We start from the raw sequence: 20,749 nt of genomic DNA, 5'->3' as shown, positions 1-20,749 counted from the left end.
AAAAAATGAGTTAGTTAGTTAGTTAGTTAATTATTAAAACCCTTTTTAAAAGGGGGAGGCTTATGTGCCTGGTAGCAAAGGGGTGAGGCAGCAGAGGTGAGCTGCCTGTGGGACACACAGCCTGTGAGACAGGGAGGAGAGCTCCAGAAGGAGAGAAAGGGAAGATGGCCTGGTGCCCAGAGATCCCCCCAGCGCTACTGGGCTGCCACAGGGACCCATTGCCTGACTCTCAGGACGAGGGGCTCCCTTGGCATTAACACCTGCAGTGCTTCCTGGAGGGAGAGGAAGGACCAGAGGGATCTCTTGAAGCATCTTCCATCAGTTTCTTTGAGCGAGATTTGCGGGTAGGAGAGGGATATTGCTGGGTGGGTGGATAGGGTTATCCATTGGAGCTTTCAGAATTCCCTGGGAAACAGGCCAGGGTAGGGGTAGTTTGAAAAAGTATTTTCAAGAGTATGATATTTCGTATTTAAAAACAAAAACTAATTTATGTCTTTTTCTTAATGCAAAACTATGGAAAATGAAATCCAACATGCTTTCGATTGCTGGAGAAAGGCACGTACCGGCAGTGCTTTGTTGTGGGATGGGAGGACGAGCCCCACGGGGGAGCAGAGAAGGATCGTCAGGGAAAGAGCAAGATTTCCATGCCCATCCAATCGAAACCCAGGTTTTCAGGACCTGGGTTGTGACACAGGGTTGGTCTTATCCACCTGGCTCCTGTGGCCACTCCCCTAGCTTCCCCATCACAGGGTAAGCTGGCACTTGCGGGAAAACACACTTTCCCAGGGCCCATCGCAGACAGGGTCCTGGGATCTGGATTAATTTTAACAAGTAACCCAAATGATTCTTATGGTCAAGCTAGGTTAGAACATACGGACTTCCAGGACAATTCAGATAAAAAATGTATTCATCAAAAGCTGAAACTAAATAAAAAAGAAACCCAGAGAAGCCTTGCTCCATACCTCCCCTGTTCCCCACCACAGAGAGCCCTTTGATCCAATCCTTGTTATCCCCGCGATGTTTCTTTATGCAAATATTTCTTCCCATTTTTCCACAAAAGATATGATACTGTTTACATATTCTCTACCTAGCTTTCTTCACTTTAACAAAAATACCCTGAAGATCTCCATGTGTTCCTACATGGAGATTTCCCCCTTTCTCCCCGCTGCAGTTGCCCACTGCGTAGATGTACCACAATGTATTCATTCCTGCCCCTGTTGCCAGGCATGGGGGCGTTCCCAGTGCTCTGTCGGCAGCAGTGACGTCACCACCGGCTTTGTACCTGTGTGACGTCATACCTGTGCAGCTGTGTCTGTAGGATAGACCCCCACAAGTGGGATGGCTGGGCAGAAGGGTGGATGCATTTGTGATGCGGGGAGACATTACCAGGGTCTCACCCAGGGAAGCGCTCTGCTTTACACACCACCAGCGGTGGCGGAGGCTGCGTGCTTCCCCACAATTTAAGCCAACACTGTGTTTCGTCAAGATTTGGGATTTTTGCCAGAGCTGAGAGGTGAAAACTGGTATCTCCGGTGTTGTCTTCATTTGCATCCGTCCCGTTATGAACAGGGTGAGCATCTGTTGGAAGAGGAAAAGACCATTTGCATTTCTGTTTTGTGAACTCGGTGTTCGTATCCCTTGTCCATTTTCCTACTGGGTTATGGATCTTCCAGACTTCTCATTCTTTTCGTGTTAGAAGCATTAGCTCCTTGTGATATGCACTGCAAATACCTTTTCTCAGTTTATCATTTGCCTTTTGACTCTACTTACGGTGTTTCGGGCATGCATAAACTTTTTTATTTTTACATAATCAAATTTACCCATCTTTTCCTTGGCTTCTAGATTTTGAATCATAGTTAGAAAGGCTGTCCTCATCTAAGGTGATCTCCATGTTTCCTTACAGCATTTTTATGTGTGTGTTTAACATTTAAATCTTTGTTCCACCTGGAGATTTTCCCAATGCACGGTATGAGGCATAGAACCAAATTAATCTTTTTCCAAAAATGGCTATTTTGTGGTCCCCATATCCTTTATTTAAAATTGATCTTTACCATATCGATTTGGGAGACCACCTGTATCATTTACTAATTTCTTATATATGTTCTGGACCTATTTTGGGAGCGTTCTGTCCCTTTGGTCAATTTTTCTGCGCAGCAGCCACACCATTCCAATTACTGAGGCTGTAGAGTGATTGCAAGTTGTCTGGTAGGGCTAGTGTCCACTCCCTGCTCTTTTTTTTTTTTAAGTTATTTCTCAGGGTTCTTTCCTTGTTTAAATTTCCATATAAACTTTAAAATACCTTGTTTAGTTCCAGGGGGAAAACAAAACCCATTGGTAAGTTATTGGAATGATATTAAATGTATACAGTAACCCAGGGAGTACTGGCCTTTTCATGATATGGAATCTTCCCATCCAAGAACACAGGTGGGGCTGGGAGCAGGGAGAATGAGATTCAACTTCGGGGTCCGGAGGCCAGTGTGGAATGGGGAGATAAGCGTGGTGAGTGTGAAGCCTGAAGTGACCATGTCCCCTGCCCCCTCCCCCGGCACCCTGCTATGATGATGTTTGTGGCCAACGTTTATCCCAACTGTTCCTAGTTCACTCCTGTTTCTAGAGACTTTCTGAGAGGACATAAAAGACACCGAAGAGGTTTAGTAGGACACACTAATTTCATCTCCTTCTGAACATCTACTTTAGGATCGGGACTGCTCAGTGTCACTGTAGTGGTTGGTGGGGGGGGGGACTGAGGGAGACAAGTTAAAAGTTTCGAAGGTGCTTCCCATGTGCTCAGACTTGGGGGGAGGTTTTACAAGGAGGGAGAGATTCCCAGATGCCGTAGCTGGGTTCAGCAGCTTGCAACGGCTTGACGCATGGGGTGGGAGCCCACAACACTGACACCGAAGGGGACCATGTGCAAAATGGGTTTTAAGTTTTTAAGGTGAAAGAGAAAGGTGTTGATGGATAGCAGAGATGGGCCTCAGCACGATGTTGAGATCCATGGACTTAACGTTCCCCTTGTCTTTCCACGTAGGCCCTTCCCTCCTTCCATGTGAGACTTCCTCCAGACGTATGAGCCTGTCGTTGGTCCTGGGCCTGTCCTTGTCCAGCCACACCAAACGACTCAAGGTGCTCAGCAGGAGCGCTAGCTCTCATCCCTCTCTGTGTCCACGCAGGCTGTTCCTTCTGCTGGGGGCCCTTTTCCCCAGGGCTGCCTGGCATCTCCTGCCCACACTTCCAGACTCAGCTCAAGCACCCCCTGCTTCCGTGGAGCCGGAGCCCTTCCTGGATGCCAACAGTCGCTGATGCTTAGACTCTGCTTGTGGGGCCCTCCAGGGCTGTGTGCTCTGCACACCCTCTCCTGAGCACTTTCCCCTCGTCTGTGTCCACACAGAGCGCTCCAAGGAAGGCCTTCCCCCTTAGATTCTGAGCTTCTCCAGGGCAAGGACTTCATCTGTATTTCAGAGCTGGAGTTACAGAAAACATCCCGTCTGTGCGTGTACCAATGGACAAGCTAACAAAGCAACAAGCAGGAGGCCCCAGCTTCAAATCCCAGCCATCCGCCACCACCGCTTACAACTAAGTGACCCTGGACGAGGTATTAAACCCGTTAGCCTCAGTTTCCATGCTTGCAAGATGGAGAGAATGATACCAACTCCTCATAGGAACGTGAATAGGATTAAATAAGATAAGGCATTTAAATGCCTAAAAGGCACTCAATTAATGTTAGTTACTATCGTTGCCACTAATGAGATCTCAGATAATGAGATCTGAAGTTGGAGCTTTACATTTAACAAGAGGCTGCAGGGCTGGCTTGGGTTCACTTTTCCTGTAGGAGAGCTCTTTCTCCCACACCCTGCCCCTTGCCGTAATGGCCCCTGCTCCCGCTGAGGCCAGAGCCAGGTGTGCTGGCCCCGCCAATGCAGACACGCTCAGGGGGTTTCGGGGACCTAGCGCGCTCAGGAGCAGCTGCCCCAGGAGCAGAGAGCACCACAAAGGTTCGAAAGCCTGACTTAGAGCCCCAGTGGCACGTGGAGCCCAGCAGGACAGAAGCACAATTACAGCACCATGGGCTTTCTGGAGCATTCCTCAGAAATGCTTACTGAACAACCAACCCCAACTTCACAGAAGGTCCCATCAGAAAACCGCTGACAAAGGCCCGGTTATGTAACTGAGACTGCACATTATTAGCATAAATGCTCCCCAACAGAAGTGGAAGAAACACCCCCTAAGGCCCGAGTCGTTCTCCAGAAGGACACCGCAGAGAAAGTCGCTTGCATTAGTCCAAGTATCATAAAAGGATTTTCCTCCCCAGGACAGACTTAATTGAAAACCTTCGGAGAACAGGCTGCCCACCCGAAGGAGCTAGGCCAAGGCCTGGGGATCTCCCTGGGGGGCTGTCACGTCTTTCTTCACTCCCCGGGAAGGGGGCGCACTGGGGGAAGAGGTCATGGCACCAGTCGGCCATGCATGCGAAGGGGAAGCCCACCCTGCTGGCCAGTCCATGTCCTCCTCGGGCTCCCCCATGGGCAGCACAGAGCGGGCTCTAGATAAATGGTGTTGAACGAATAAATTTTTCTGCATCTCCAGCTCCAGGTCTGCAGGGATTTCCAGAGGACCAGGAGAAGAAGTAGGTCATCAGGGCAAGGGGGAGGATGCACACAGATCACCTCCCCCTGCCAGGTGTCCGTCTGCCAACCTGAGGGAGCAGAAACCCCTCCATCATCTTGCAGGCCTGGGTTACTGAGACTGGCTCTGTATGGGGAGAGAGGATTCTCCCAGGTAAGGGTTAACACCCAGCTCTCAGCAATGTGGAGTGAGTTACCGCATAGATTATAAATCGGTGAGGGCTTCATAAAGAGCCACTGAATAAATAGGCTATGCTTTAAAAGCCCTTAAATGTGGATTTAATTTTATACTGCATTTCGAATTTGGAAAGTTGCTAAATGCCAATCCGTGCGTGTGCCTGGGTGGCCACTCCGAACGGAGGCCCGTGTGTATACGTGATACCGCTTCAGAGGCCGACTTCAGAGCCTTCACTCCGCACTCCGCCCTCCCCCAGCCCTGCCACATTAATACTGTCTTTGGCAACACTGCCTGTCAGAGCTTTTGACTTTGAACCCAGCCCCAGAGACAAATCAAGGCCTTCAAAGCTTAGCCCTCTGTCTTCCCTGATGCCATCATCCCGTGTAAGCCATGGGCAGAGGCGGCCTTACCAGAAGGCCAGGCCCTCTCAGCTTCTGCAGGCTGGACTGGTTGAGATTCAGGCTCTGACCTTCTTCAGAGCAAACTTCAGAGACTATGCCAGCTGCTAGACACAGCCCCTGGAGGCACTCCCACCAGGCACAGGGCAAAGAGCCCTGAACCAGGGTCCCAGCGGCCCTTTCTACTCCAGCTGGGCCGCTAGCCAGCTGGGGGATTTCCACCCCATCCCTTGACCTCTCTGGGCCTTAAGCTTCTCACAGAGAATCCAGATGAAAACACCTGCCAGCCTGATTCACATAGTCCCTGCGAGGATGAAATGAGATCATGGCTGTGTAATAGCACTTTGGAAACATAAAGCTCCAAGCCTGCACCATGGGTAATTGTCCTGAAGCCATGAACTAAGAGAGCCAGTGCTCTGGGGCAAGTACAGTCCATCCTGGCCAGGGGCCCAACGGAGGGGAAGGTGTTCTCGCCCGATGTCAGGGCCACCCAGGGTCTGGCCCAGGCCGTGCATCCAGCAGTGTGGCCTGGAGTACCTGCCTAGACCCCAGTTCCTCCCACATAAAATGACAGGCAGACCCCTGACCTCACGGGCCCCTCCCAGCTCCATGAGTGGCAAGTCCGTGAGCCGGACCAATTACTTGTCTGGACAGTGTCTCCAGTGGTGTTCAGAAGTTTATCTGGGGATTTGCAGAGCCAGCGTGTCCAGCAAGGCAGTCAAGCTTACAGCAAAGGAGCGTCAGGCAAAGTACCGGCCTCGAGGAACGTCAAGCAAAGTTAGAACGGCAGGACGCATGTGGCACAGCACATCACCGTGCTGGGCTCTTTCATCATAAACGTTTGCTGCGTACTCTCTATGGGCCAAATAGACACACCACCCTTGGAGTCTGTTTAGTCTCCCGCTACCCTATAAAGGAAATTTCTTTACCTCCATTTTGATAAATAAGACAAGAGGAGGTCGGAAAGGCAGAGCGGCTTGCCCAAGTGCACACAGCGGTTAAGTGACAGAGCCCAGAAAATGCACGTCCTGCTCTCCTCCAGAGTCTACGGTCTGGAGCGCAGGGTGCTCGCAGGCTGAAGCTGGCACAGGGGGCCTTGTGGCCGAGAAAGTTGGTTATTCATTTGTTCAGTTATTTACATCCCTAACCCCACATAATTCCAAAAGCTTTAGAGTTGCATTTACCATGAAAGGTGCACAGTAATTGTGAAAGATGGAAATGTAAAAGATCAAACCCCATTGAATAGGAAAGATGATTACATCTGGTACCCGACCTGAAGTGTTTTCTACAACCACTTGTTCATTCATTCTCCTCTAGTAAATGATCGTTAATTGAGTATCTCACAGATTTCAGAGGCCAGGTGTTCTGTGCTGATGTACTGAGCTGAAAGGCATACTCTGGCCTCAAGGAACTTACAGCTGGGGGTGGGGTGAGTACACGTGTATGTAGGTGTGTGTGTCCATGTATGTGTTGACCACATTGTGCGTGTGTGTGTGTGTGTGTGCATTGAGAGAAAGGGAGGGAGAACATCAGCCCAACAGTGTTCTGTCTGAGGAAAGCGTGAACACCGGAAGCACTAAGGTGGGCCTTTTTCCCAGACGTGGGGAGTCAGAGGCTTGCCTGAGGATGTGTGAGAGAGGCTAGGTGATACAAGTAGTGCAAGTATTATAGCTCCTAAGCACAAAATTTAATTGTGTTTTCTGGCAACCAAGGCCGAAAGGGGAAATATGGTCTGCTCGATAGTGGTCTAACCTCAGGAGGACTTCAGTTTTCCTGTACTAAAATCTAAGATCGTGTATTTCAGGGACATTGCCTATAATGGGCAGTGTCTTCCAGAATGGGCTCACAGACAAAGCAACCCTTCCTCAAGTGGCTGTGACTCCCAGCGACCCCCCAAGAGAGCCAGGCGTAGTGTGCTAGCAGGCCCCCCAGGGCCCGTTTATGCAGGGGATCAGACTCACACAGTGGCCGTACCCGGCTTTCCCATTCCCCAACCTGCTGCAGCACGCGAGTGGGAAAGACTTGGGTGTGGGCAGTGAGGTTGCCTTCTCAGGGACACAGGAAGGCAACCTATTCTGTGAAGAGCTTACTACGTGCCAGGCCCTGCACTACATTCACATTAGCTCATTCAATACTCCCCACTCATCAAAATAAGAGTCACCCTTTACAGGTGACAAATGGAGACTTACAGAGGTTTGGTGGCTTCCCAAGCTCACCTAGCGGGAGCTTGTCTTTGAAGGAGCTGGAAATGTAACTGGCCCACACTGAGATGGACCACCCTCAGCTCTCACCCATTCCACTCACTCTAGATCGCCTGAGCACTTGCTCCAAAGCCCTCACTGACAGAAGAGGAGATCGAGCCAGACACAAGAAGGTCCCCTGGACCAGGACAGGGACCACAGCCTTGCTTTTCTCATGCCCAGACAGATAACCACCTCCCTCACACGTTTTCCTCCAGGACCAGCAAAAGGCCTTGCCCATCCCAGCGGAGCACAGTCAAGAGCTCCCAGCTGGCGCGCCTGGGTGGTGCCGTCGGTTGAGCGTCCAGTTCTTGGTTTCGGCTCAGTCGTGATCTCATGGTCGTGAGACCCAGCCCGGCGTCCGACTTTATGCTCAGTGCGGAGTCTGCTTGAGATTCTCTCCGTCTCCTTCTGGGCCTCCTGCTCATGTTCTCTCTCTCTCTCTCTCAAATGAATAAATCTTTAAAGAAAAAAAGCCCCCACCAATGACCACCCTCAGTGGTGAGGAACTCGCTAGAACCCCCTTTGGCCTGTTGTCTATCTCAAGGACACCACCACTTCAGTACAGCCCTGAGGGCCTTGTGCAGAATTCCCCCAAAGGGCGACCCCACCCAAAGGGACGCAGTGTCGAAATCCTATCCATCTTTTATTATGAGGCAATCTCCCCCATATACGGGAAGCCAATTAAAGTGAGAGGGGAAATCCCTCTACAGCCTTCCCTGTGGATGCTTTTCTCCTCGTCCACTCTTCTTTTGATTTCTCTCTGACTTCGTGTGCAAATAGTTAATGACATTTTTAAAAGCCAAATGCAGGGTTTAGCAAAATTCTTCTCAGTTGCAAATTATCACAGGAAGAGTGCCATCACAGGGGCCATTGACGAAGCGCCCTGGACTGAGAGGCTCTCCGTCGGATTTGAGAAAGGAAGGCAGGTAGACAGACAGCAGGAACCCCTGCAACGTGGGCTCCCCCCCAGCCTGCTGCCAGACCCAGCCATGGTCCCCCTGGTCACCTGAGACCACAAGCAGCTGGGTGGCTGCAGGGCTGGGCCGAAGAGACGGGCCTCCATGGTCCCGCCCTATCTCAGCCCACTGCCCTTCGACTAGTCAGTCAGCTTCCCACAAAGGAACTCAGGTTTGGTTCAGAGAATCATCAGAGGGAACCATGCCACCCACCCTCATTGTTCTGCCAAGAAGAAATGTGGACGTGGGTGTATGCATATAGATACTCACTGCTGCACGCGCACCCAGCCCCTGCTCACAGTGGAACGGTAGCACGGGAAAGAGAGAGTGTGGCTGCCGTGGGGCTCCAGCAGGCCCTGCGCGTGCAGCCCTTCCCGGCTCACCCTCCACGGAAAGGAGAGCCCCGTGTCATGCACACGAAGCAGTTTTTTAAGCAGAAGATTGTCAGTAAATTTCAAAAACTTAAGACCCAGGGTTTGCCATTCCTGGTCCCTGACTTCTCCTTTGTCTTGAAAAGTCAGCAGCTTTGTGACCCCGATGGGAGGCCCGGGAACTTTGCCTCTGACCTCTGACTCCGGCCCCAGACCAGTGCCTGTCACGCCCTATCACCAAGGGCTGGGGGGTAATTATGACAAGGAGGCTGCTCACCGTTCATCTGAGGTTCTGTGTGTGCGCTGGGGCACACTGGAAACTTTCCATCTCATCGCCTTCCTGTGATTGTGTCTATGTCCTCCCCATTTCAAGAGCCAACTGTTGATCTCGGCTGTAATGGCCTGGTGATTTCTTTTTTTTTTTTTTTAAGATTTTATTTATTTATTTGACAGAGAGAGACAGCCAGCGAGAGAGGGAACACAAGCAGGGGAGTGGGAGAGGAAGAAGCAGGCTCCCAGCAGAGCAGGGAGCCCGATGCGGGGCTCGATCCCAGAACGCCAGGATCACACCCTGAGCTGAAGGCAGATGCCTAACAATTGCGCTACCCAGGCGCCTCGGCCTGGTGATTTCTAACAAGCTCCTCGTCCCTCTGCTGACTGCCTTTCCCAATCACATACCTGAACAAGCAAGACTTAATTTTCCCCTTTTATTCTTGGTAGCTCCACAGAGTGAATAAGCCCCTTACCCCCTTCTTCTGCCTCTCCATTCAGGGCCCCTCTTTAACCTTTCCCAGCTCAGGCTGGTACACCGGGTGCTAACCTCCCAATTTTTAGCTAGGAGGGTGGGGCTGGGTAAACCAGGACCCACAGTGATTTGGAGAGACGGCATGGAGCAATCCAGATGTGTGCCAGCTTGATTACAAAAGAATTTCCTGCAGAGGAGCTCCACTGAATTTGTTTAAAACAGATGTTCGAGTTGCCATCCTTGGTCAAGGTTTTCTTTAGACGCCCTCACCAAATCCGACCAGGTGTAAACCCCAGTGCTTCACTGGCTCCCCAGAAAGTGCCCTTTGTCCTGCCCACCAGAAGAGTTTGCTAAGCAAATTCATTCTTTTAAATGAGATCGCAGGGTATGTAGGCAACCACCTGAGAGAAGAAACCATTGCTCAGGGTGGCAGGAGGAGGCTCAGACTAACGACGGAGTCCTGAGTTCTAGGCTCGGCCCTGCTGGTCAGGACAGGCAGTGTGGCCCGGGAGAGAATACACGTTCTGGACTTGTTTCTTTTCTTGTCTTTTCTTAAGATTTTATTGGTTTATTTGTCAGAGAGAGGACGAGAGCACGAGCAGGGAGAGGGGCAGAGGGAGAAGCAGACTCCCCGCTGAGCAGGGAGCCCGATGTGGGGCTCGATCCCAGGACCCTGGGATCATGACCTGAGCCGAAGGCAGACGCTTAACTGACTGAGCCACCCAGGCGCCCCAGTTTCAACAATAAGGAAAAGCCGTCCCAGGCCAGCACTCTCTGGGCTTCTGCTTCTGTGCTAATTCAAGATTCGCTCTGTTCCTCTCACACCCAGTTTTCTCTCCATGTGCCACCTGAACATTCTCCTGGGACCCACTGAAACTACTTATCTACTTTCTTTCAGTCCATCAAACAAATTTTTGTTGAGGCCCCTCTCTGCCAGGCGCTGTTGCAGGTGCCTGGAGATGGTGATGGAAAAACAACAGATGGAGATCCTGCCCTCTTGGAGTTTACGTTGTAGTGGAAGGAGATAGCTTGTAAATACCAGATACACACACACACACACGCACAGCCCTAACACACATGGACATCCGTGTGTATGTCCAGTCTGTCAGAAGGTGACACGTGCTTTGGAGAAGCGAAGTGTTTAGGAATGGGAAGTCATGAAGGAGGGGGCTGAGAGCAGTGTCCTGGACAAGGAAGGACTCATTAACTGGATGACGTGTGAGCAGGGACTTGAAGTAGGGAGCAGGGAAGGTAGCTACAATGATTAGAAGAAGAAAACTCTAGACAGATGGAACAGCCACCGCACAGGCCCTGAGGCGGGAGCCCGCCGGGCATGTTCAAAGAGCAGCAAGGAGGCAGCTGGCTGGAGCAAGTAAGCTGGGGTGAGCAGTTGGGAAGGAGGTGGGAAGGCAGCCAGCCAGATCCCATGGGTCTCACAGGCCATTACAAGGGCTTTGGCCTACTACAGAGAGATCATTTTACTTATTAAGCAAGACTCTAAAGTTCAGATTTTTTTTACTCATTTAGATGAGTCTCCCTTGACCTCCCATTTCATTCAAACGAGAAGAGTTTGGCCCCAGCTGATGGAGGGATGCAGGGATGCAAGAAAATGTGCAGGAAAATTTGAAGAGGCTCCTAGTGGGGGAGATGGCGCTCCTAGGGCAAACCACGTGGGTGGAGGGAGGCTGCCTACCATGCTGATGGGAGCCCCGTAGTTTCTGCTCTCAACTCTGCAGCCCACGGAGAGGATGCAGGCAAGGGGCGGGACCAGACGGTGGGGGCAGCGTGGATGGGATAACGGAGATGGAAGCAGAGAGCAGCTAGTTCAAGGACTTTGTGGGGACACATCCCCCACGATGCCGCTCTGGTGGGCCCAGCCGCTAAGAAGAAGAGCAACCTGACATGAAGGAGAGGACTCAGAGGAGGAAAGCCTCGCTTCTGCAGGGCCTACAGAGGCTGAACAAACACTCCTGAGTGAGGAGGTGACGCCAGAGAAAACCAGCCCGGCAGACGACGATGGAAAGGAAGAGAATGACAGCGACAGTAAGCCTGAATTCCTGGTGCCGCACAGCACCCCAGAGTCCGCTCATCTGCTGAGCCCCACAGAGTCAGAACCCACATTTGCATTTGCTTGCCTAGGTATAGACACTGGAGTGGCTCCAACAGAAGGAAGTGTCCAAGGCCACAGCCCTTGCCTGAGGGCAGAGGATGAAGTGAAGAGAAAAGGGGAGGGTCTCTGGGACAGCAGCCCCCAGGGTGGAGGTTGGAGGGATCCCAGGGAGCCCCCCTCTTCTGTTCTTGACACCACAGCCCCATTCAGAGGGAGGCAATACCCATCCCCAGCCCTGCCACTGTCCTGACACCATCAGACATCATGCCAGATCCGTGAATCCCTGAGTCCTCATGGAGATGCCCAGGACCAGGCTGAATTGCTCCCCAGGTGCGTGGGGTCTTTGCCCAGCAGACTTGGAGGCAGGTGCCAGGGTGCATGGAGGGAATGCTCACAGAGGAATGAGGGCCACAGCGTGAGCTCAGCCCCACCCCACCCATGACAGGGACCCAGCAGTTGTGGCTGCTCCCCCAAGCACTCCTCCCACTGCCCGGCAGTCTTTCTAGCCCTGTCCTCTCCACGGCTGCTCAGGCCCCAGACACTGAGATGCATGGGCCTGGGCAGGTTTGAGGGGCTGCTGACGGGTCACCCTGTCACCGGACAACAGCCCCTCTGGACCATTTCCAGTAGCCAATAAAGTTGCCTCCTCATTTGGAAGGGAAGGTTGTCTCAGCAGCTCCCAGGTTGAGATGCTATAAACAAACTTCTGGGACGCAGCATTTTAGAGTCCTTCATGTCCTGTGGCCTCACACTCACCCTGCTTTCTAACACAATGAGAATTAAGAGTGATTTCAGGTTGTGGAGGCCCCTGAAAAAAAGGCCTTTCATCTTCCACAGAGGATAAAAGTGAAGGATGGACCAGGCCAGAAGTGTCATCCCACAAGGATTTGTTCGGCCCGCCAGGCTAGACTCTGGTTTTATATGAAGCAGAGTGAGAGCTGCAGCCTTTATTTTAAATTGTCAAGCTCCTGCATGAGCCTGGGCAAGGAGGAGAGAAGGGGAGTCCCCTGTGCGCTCAGGGAAAATCACCGAGGAGGTTTCCCCAGCTGCAAGGGCTTCCGCACCCCCAAATCATGCCAGCCGTGGTGGCTGGGCAAACTCCTCCTGCAGAGAGATTCGGTGAGGAGTAGTCACTTCGGGCCTGGGTGGTCCAAGCGTCAGCAGCTCTATGACCTCTGACTGCCGAGCAGCATCCAGGCTAGATGGGGACTCGAGCGTGGCCTCCCCGGAAAGAGGAGGCAGGACATGGTAGGCATAGCTCCATGTGGCCCCAGCAGGTGTCGACTTTCTGGGGAACGCTGCCTTGAAAGGAGAAGAAATGGAGCAGAGCAGGGTAGGGGGGGGCGCCACCATAGCCAGACCCAGAATGAGCCCCACGGCAGCCGTCCGAAGCTCTGCACAAGACACTTGGTGAAAAATTGGAGCAACCAAGCGGGTGGCTGTGTTTATTGAAAGAGAGATGAATTCCGTCTCCTTCCAAGTCATTCTGTGCCGGGCTGGTGAGCTCAGAAATAGCTGGCAGTCATAAAATCACAGAATCCCATTTGTGGAAAGGAACCTTGGAGAGCACTGCCTCTGACCCTTCCCTTTGTAGATGAGGAAAGAGGGGCTGGGCCAGGTTAAGTGACTTGCCGACAGCCACGCCGGGGCTCTCTCGGAGGCCCCGCTGCCACACCCCACCTTCTGAGTGCGCCTGTGACCCTTCTCCTCCCCCAGCCCTGGGACGGCAGCTTCCCTTGCTCTTGGACGCAGGCCCTGCTGCAGCACATTCAAGAGCCCTCGTGCAAACCAGCAAGCGGTGACCCCTTCTCAGGCCCAGGGTGGGCCTACAGATGGTGAGGTGAGTGCAGCTGAATGTCAGCCCCATCTGCCCACCCGGCCCAAAGCCCCTGCACAGAGCACGACCGCAGCCCCCACCCTCCGGACCATGCCGCTGTGAGCACAGCCCACAGGGTACCCGGTTTCTCTCCCGTTTCCCGCCCAGCGCCCAGCCCTTCCTTCTGGTGCCCTCTCCCACCAATTTCACCTCCCTCGTCAGAGTGGTGCACTGCCCTCTCTCTTCCTCCAACCCTGGGATGATTCCAGCCCTGCCACCCATCAGCACTCCCACCACCAAAGCTCAGTGGGGACTGAGAGCTTGGTCACACAGATTAATTAGAGCAAGGAGTGGCAAACCACGACCCCTAGGCCAAGTTCAGCCTGCGTCTGCTTTTGTAAATACAGTTTTCTTGGAACATAGGCCCTGTGATTTACATATCGCCTAGGAAAGGCCAAGTTGGTCGGCGGCAGCCACGACGGCATGACGCACCAAGCCTATGATACTCACTATCGGGCCCTTTACAGAAGAGTGTGCTGATCTCTGATCTAAAGCAACCTTGCTGAGGCTCAGAGAAGTTCAGTGACGTAGCTGGTGGATGGCCCCCCAGACTTTGCATGCAGGTTCCTGACACCCACCCAGGTGGACCCTACACTTCTTGAGGAGAGCCTATGAGCTTGAACACGCTGAGACGCACACCTCATTGCCAGCCTTGTTTCTACAGGGAAATCGCAGAGGACAGCCAGTTCTGCTCAGAAAGCATTGAGGTAACACAGAATTCATCTCAAAAGTGGAGCCTGGGGCTCTCTCCCCACAGGTAGTTCCCAAGAACCCATGGTAGCTAAGTCACTCTGCTCTTGCCTTGGGCCCACCAGGATCCCACACCAGCCTGTCGCCCGTGGGTACTGACATTGCCCTCAGGACGCACGGCCCATCAATGCTTCCTGGTCTTCATTTGGGGCCGGTGACCTGAGATGCAGTTGCCCTGGTGTCCTTGAGCTGAGCTGTCACTGCAGTGCCACGTCCTTTGCTTCATGCCTGCAGAGGGGGTGGCCAATCAAAGGAACTCCAGAGAGCATGACATTTGGCCCTTCCGTAGCCACTGTCCCCAGTGACTCTCGGATCAAGTCAACTCTGCCTTACAAATAACAAAGAAGTTTCCCTTTTTGCCTCTCTCCACCCCTCCTGCCCTCTCAACCCCACTTGGCAATGGTTCAAAGAGTTCAGTCCGGGCACCTAATGACCATATGTTCTTGTGTTTGCCACAAGGAATCCGGCTGCTAAAAGGAGGAACCCTGGGGGGCCGGGCAGGTGCCGAGAATCTGTGGAGGTCCAGGGTAGCATGCCCACTAGTGAACGGAGGGGCCTGGCTGAGCGCTGCCCACCATGTGCCAGGCCCTTGGCCTTTTATCCTGATGAGTGTTGTTATGAGACAGGGACAGCATCCCCATTTTACCAACGAGAAGCCTGGAGCTCACGCTGGACACGATCAGCCAGCTGTTCAGCGGGAACCTGTGGTTCACACTCAGGTCCGCCTGACCCCCATATGTGTCCTCTTTCCTCTACACCATGGTGTTCCCGAGGCAAGAGCAGTTCATCGTCAAATGAGCAGGTTCCAAGGTGGTGAGGCTCCTTCCTCAAGAGGCCCTCTTCCTGCCAAAGCTGTTTCCCCACAAGGTCCACACCCATCCCAGCACACACAGAGGTGGAGTGCTCCCACCCAGGAATATCTGGGGTGAGCCACGTCCAGAGCAGCCATGTCCAGTGAGCATGTTCCTTGCGCTTCTCCCCCTTTTTGAGTCCATGCTATACTGGATTTAACGAGCTTCACTTACACAACTCCCTCACCGTGTGCCCTGTAGGCTGGAGAGGGAAGGGCAGCACAGCGAGGGAGCCCAGATTCATTGGAGCCCCCCAGGGAAGGGACTGCCCCGGTCAGGCCGGCTGTGGACCAGCCCGGCGCAGGGGCAAACGTGGCAGCTCAGCTGGGGCAGCGGCCTGGCCTGGCAGTTTGAGCCCAGACCCACAAGGCAGCCCACCTGCGCTGGCGTCTGAGCGCGGCCGCCGGCCCTCGGTACAGTCTGGGGCGGGATCGCCCCTTGCCCGTGCTTCAGTCTGCTCGTCTGCAGAATGGGGAAACAGAGCCAGCTCGCTGCGTCCCCGTGGGAATGAAATGAGTGGATGTTCATGCCATTTTGGAACCATGTCTGGCCCACGGTGGGGGCTATGTAAGCATTAGTTAAATCTTATGTAGACAGATTTTTAAATACCCACATTTCGTTTCCGTTTTGAGTAATGCTGTTAAAATCCTCCTAAAATGTTCACAGCCCTTTCTCTGCTCTGGAAGGTACAGCACTTGAGTCCAGAAGTGGAATGCGGCAAATCACATTCTGATTAACGGCCGCTTCTCTGCACAGCCCTGATTTTACAAACCACATCTTGGTGAGGATTTCAAAGCTCTTTCCATTCACTCACTTGTTTTAAGATAGGAGTGGAACAATGAAGTCATATGGCTGGGCTTTTAGAAAACACATCTGAGTTCAGAAATTCCAAATGGCCACGTGGGCAGATGGGGCTGGCCCCACCTCGCTCAAAACACAGGCGGCTACCCGGGCAAAAAAAGCCCGTGGGTGTGGGCCTCTGTCTGTCCCTGTGTCTCTCTTCCCCTCCGGCCCGGTGCAGAGTTCAGAAGGGCCTTCAGATCATGTAACAGAACTTTGTAGATGAGGTAACCAAGGTTGAACAAGATGATAGTGACCAGCCTTTTTAAGTCCAACAATGTGATATCAACTTTTTACCAGTTTGGGCTCCAAATGACTTTGGTTTTTCCTCAAAAAATTAAATCTATTTCTAAATAGATTTCTAAATCTACTATTCTAAATAGTAGATAAAGATCTACTCCCCACTGAGACTTTAAAAGAATGGGCAACAGTCTATGAATACATTTACTTGTTTTAACACGGAGTGTGTGACCAGTTTTATCCCCTGGTATCCTAGCCTACAAGAGAGGAAGACCCAGGTTCAACTCAGTTCACAAGTTAGAAAAGACTGGCACAGAATTTCCCCCGCAGCAGGCAACACTGGGGCTTTGCACTTATGTGAGGAAAGACAAGTCTCTGTCTTATACAGGCATTGGGCAGTCCCTAGGACAGGGCTGGAAACTAGGGACAGGCAGGCACACACACAGGTGTGCGTGCACACCACCCCCCATGAGGCCCTTGGGCATGAAGTTAAGCCGTTGTAGGTGGACCATCAGACCCTGGGAGCCCAGGGTCAGCAGCTAACCAGCATAGGGGAGGCTAACGCAGGGATCCTAGGTGGGCGGGAGCCAGGACACAGGTGACAGCTGGCAGCCCTGGAGAAGCTTGGCATCAGAAGGTCTGGTGGAGACAGCAGTTCCCAGCTAGGTCCTGAGGATGGAGTCGGGGCTTGTGTCTTAGAAGGACTCAAGAGAGCAGGGTTAGACTCAGTCCTGCGAAACCTGTGTTGGCAAGCAGTTAATGAAGGTAGGGTGTGGGAGGCAGGGAACTGATAAAGACCCTGCATCCGGTCTCAGAACAAGCCAGAGGTCCAGCCATGCAGCCTGCCACCGAGGTCAGCTCAGGACCAGGGCGCAGCTCACTTGATGCGGAGTCCTCTGCGATCCTGAACTGGCCTTCTTGGATTCACCACCGTCATAGGTCTCCACTGGGCCTTCAGCCCAGTCCCAGCGGTCCTAGCTACCTTAGTGAGAGGAAGGCAGCAGGGCATGAGCCAGGCAGGAAGCAGATGTCTGGGTTCTTGACTGAGCAAAACTGTCCCAGGCTGGAAGCTTCCCCAGGGAGGGGAAAAGCATTCCTACGTGGTTTCAGTCTTAACAAGGTACTGGGGCATGACTGCAGATAGATGCATGCCCCAGATCAGGAACCCGCAAGGGGCTAGTGGCAGAGAAAGCACATTGTACAGACTAAGATGACTGGGGTAAAGGCACAATAAGCCTATACTTCAGGCAGCCTGACTCTCCCCAGAAGAACCCTAAAATAATTTCAGCTCTCTCTCTGGAGCCCCTACTATTCTCTGATTCCATTCCTGCTCCTCTTCACTTAACTGCCCCCGAGCCCAAGCTCAATGTCTAGGCCCAAATGTCTTAATGTTAACTAAGATTCACTCAAACCATTAAACTAATTAGCATTTAAGTAGTAACATTTTATTCTTCCCAGTTTTATTTACATATTTTGAGAGGATCACAGGGAACAGGAATCATCTCAACCAAAGGAATGAATATTTAATAGTAAAATTTCAGCTACGTGATACCTGGATAGGGAGAGGTTTTAAGGCAGAGGAAAGTTGCCCCACATCCATTCCTCTTTCCTAATGGCACCTCCATTTCCTTTTGGGAAATTTCCTCTCCTTCATTATGCAAGCCAAAGGTTTATATCACGTCAGGAACGTCAGACACGACATAGTCTCCTCTCCCACCAAAGTATGGCAGGAGGTAGGCGCAGGCCCCAGTGCAGCCAGTTGCACGACAGTTGGCTGTCGTTCATCCCAGAGGCAGCAGCCTGCTGACCCTGCAGATAGTGCCTTCTGTCCCTTCAGATGTCTTTTGGTTCCTGCCCCAGCTTCCCCTGGTCCCCCCAACCTTTCACTGATTCTGTGAGCCTTTTCCCCCCAAAGCCCTTAAGTTAACCAGTCTTCGCTGCTCACAAAGAACATGGATTCCCAAGTAAACTCCACAGCCACCTCCACCCACAGTAAGGCCGGTGGTGGCTGCGGAAGAGAGCTGGCTGGCCCACTGTCCCTCCACACTCAGGCTGGAACCTGTACACCACACGCATCACCATCGTGGGCCAATGTGGCCAATGTCTCTACAACTGGAAACAAGAGCCATTTGGAGGGACCCAGAGTCGGGAGACTGCCAAACAACATCTCATCTCCCAGTGGCAACGGGATAGAATCACATGCAGCCCTGACAGTGGGAACACTCCCATGTGGCCGTCTCCCTACCCCCTCCTGCTGTGTGCACACACTCATATGTGCATGCAAACACTCACAAGCCTGCACGTGGGTGTGCACACGCACACTCAGCCAGCAGGCATCCTCCCAGCCTTCTCCACGAAGAACCTCTCCAGGAGAATATGGCAGGCCCAGGATCCAGGTGGAGCCTGGGTGGTAACTAGAGAAAAAGAGAAGAAGGGATGGACCACAGTCGTCTTTGTCCTCTAGTGGGACCCAGAAGGCCAGGTCCCCGCCTTCACAATCACACACCTTAAATAAACCAGGAGTCCCAGTGGGAAGATAACCACCTCACTCTACGTAACACCACCAGGGCCACTTCTAGGACCACCCTGGCAGCCTTAAAACCCAAACAGACCCGAGGCGTCAAGGTTAAGCTGTCTCTGGCCCTCCGTCCCCACCACTGCTTTAAGGGCCCAGCAGGCTCAGCACAGCCAGGACGCAGAGATCCACCAAGTGGACAACCATCTCCTAAAGGAGCTTATCACTCACATAGAAGACACATGATGAACGGAGACGTGTGCACGTGTGCACACACATACTCTCCCCAAGGCCTGCCAAGAGCCCAGGTAAGCGACCAAGAGGGGGCAATGAGCCAAGAACAAAATAGGGGAGAAGGCATGCCCAGAGTGAGCAGAAGGCAAACTGCTTCCTAGTATGTTTATTGGAGCCTTGGCTACGTATGAATAAGAATCAGGAACCCCCCTCCACAGCCCAGTCAGCCCGACGGAGGCAGAGACACAGGGAGTCAATCTCCGTTTTTTCCCATTATAGACAACATTATTAAAAAAAATAAACTTTACAATAATACATTTTCGCTCATCTGTTGGGGTATTATTCCATAGTTTTGCTTCTTAAAAAAAGGAAAAAAAGGGGAAACCACACGATATATGTATATGGATGTGTATATACATATATGTTGAGAAAAGAGTCGTGTTCTGTACATACAGTTGGCGTTCGTCTGGGGAATGAGGAGAGAACGTGGAGAAGAGGAACGGGGAGCCGAGAGGAGAGAGAGCTGCAGCCACCAGGGCACGGTGCCGGCAGGCATCCCACCATGCTCTTCTCTGCCCCTCTCAGGGACCCCTTTCCCTGGGGGGGGGGGAGATCTACCGAATGGACCCACAAGAAACCAAAGGAGCCAACAAAGGATCGTTTCTCCTTGATTTCAAAATTCCTGCCACCAAGGAGGAAGCAGCAGCCTTGAGCTGGTGCCCGAGCTTTGCTCCCTCTGCCCACGGGGAAGTCCCAGGAGGGCTGAGCTCCCAAGCCCCCTGGAGCTGGCCCCGGCACCCCCTCCAGGCCACAGTCAGGGAGCCCGGAGCCATCCCCTCCACAGGCATCGCTCGGGGTTCCCAGGTCAGACGCAGATCCACTCAACCCGCAGACAAGAGAGAATGAAATAAACTCCATCCTCGAAGCCAGGTGGGGGTCCTGAGGTACCCAGCTGGACCCCCAGCAGCCAGCCTTGCTGCCCTGCTGCCCGATGCCCTCTGCCAAGCCCCCCGCAGGTCCCTGGAGTGGGTAGCTTGAGAAGAGCAGCCACCCTGCCCCCAGTTCGCATCAGCACAGCCACGAGTCCCTTGGACTGCAGGGGTGTCATCTTGGTCTCTTACATCAGCAGGATCCGGAGAGGAAAACCCCAGGAGAAAGTGAAGGGCATTTCTAGACCCTCACGCTCTTCCTCGGCGCTGGGTTTCCCTTGCCGAGGGACCTCTGGGCCAGCTCTCAGGCTGCCCGCCTGCTTGTCTGTTTGGTTTAGAAAAACTTCTCCAGAGAAGAAACCTGGGAGGAGACAGGTTCAGAGACAAGGTGGGGAAATAAATTTTTTTGCAAGGTGTGTGTGTGTGTTTCCATTTGCCAGGCGGGTGTTCTCATCTGTGTAGTTTCCGGAAATCTCCCGACATGGTTCCCAGAGCCTACAAGGCCAGCTTCAGCATCAGGAAGGAGACAGTGGTCAAGGCAGCCGACGGCGTGGCTCTGCAGGGGCCTGAGTTAGGTCTGATCACCTTGTTACTCCCTGGGATGATATTGGTCGTGAGCTGCAGCCATGGCACAAGGGGAGACAGAAGCAAAGACACAAAGAAAGACAGAAGACCAAATGAGTCAGCAGGCCTGGGATCAAGCAAAGAGAAGGACTTGAGAAGTGGAGTCCTTGAGCCCCTGCCCTCCCGGTCCACCCAGGGGACCGAGCTTTGTGCTCGTGTGGAGACGGAGCCGGGCTTCCCCGGAGCGGAGCTGAGCCCTGGGCTCCAGGAGCCAGGGCAGCAGTCCCCAGGCAAATGGGCCGATGCTGCCAAGTAAGGAAGAGG

At 52.9% G+C, this 20,749-nt stretch overlaps 1 protein-coding gene across 5 annotated transcripts in view; it reads right to left on the bottom strand.

The window, feature by feature from the left end:
• Positions 1-999: 999 nt before the first annotated feature.
• The window catches only part of GFRA2 (GDNF family receptor alpha 2), a 103,621-nt gene continuing 83,871 nt past the window's right edge, over positions 1,000-20,749 (bottom strand). For 2 of the 5 annotated variants that reach the window (XM_034661315.1, XM_034661314.1), the window contains exon 9: positions 1,069-1,578. In XM_034661315.1, the coding sequence (XP_034517206.1) occupies positions 1,084-1,578 (495 nt within the window). In that variant the 3' untranslated portion in view covers positions 1,069-1,083. Of the gene's footprint in view, positions 1,579-17,628; positions 20,480-20,749 lie in introns of those variants that run through there. The other 3 variants (XM_034661316.1, XM_019794732.2, XM_002914785.4) reach the window with 3 other exon arrangements.

The sequence above is a fragment of the Ailuropoda melanoleuca genome, chromosome 5 (assembly GCF_002007445.2).
Source record: "Ailuropoda melanoleuca isolate Jingjing chromosome 5, ASM200744v2, whole genome shotgun sequence".
NCBI classification, from domain to species: domain Eukaryota; kingdom Metazoa; phylum Chordata; class Mammalia; order Carnivora; family Ursidae; genus Ailuropoda; species Ailuropoda melanoleuca.
This window is presented reverse-complemented; position numbering and strand designations above follow the sequence as displayed.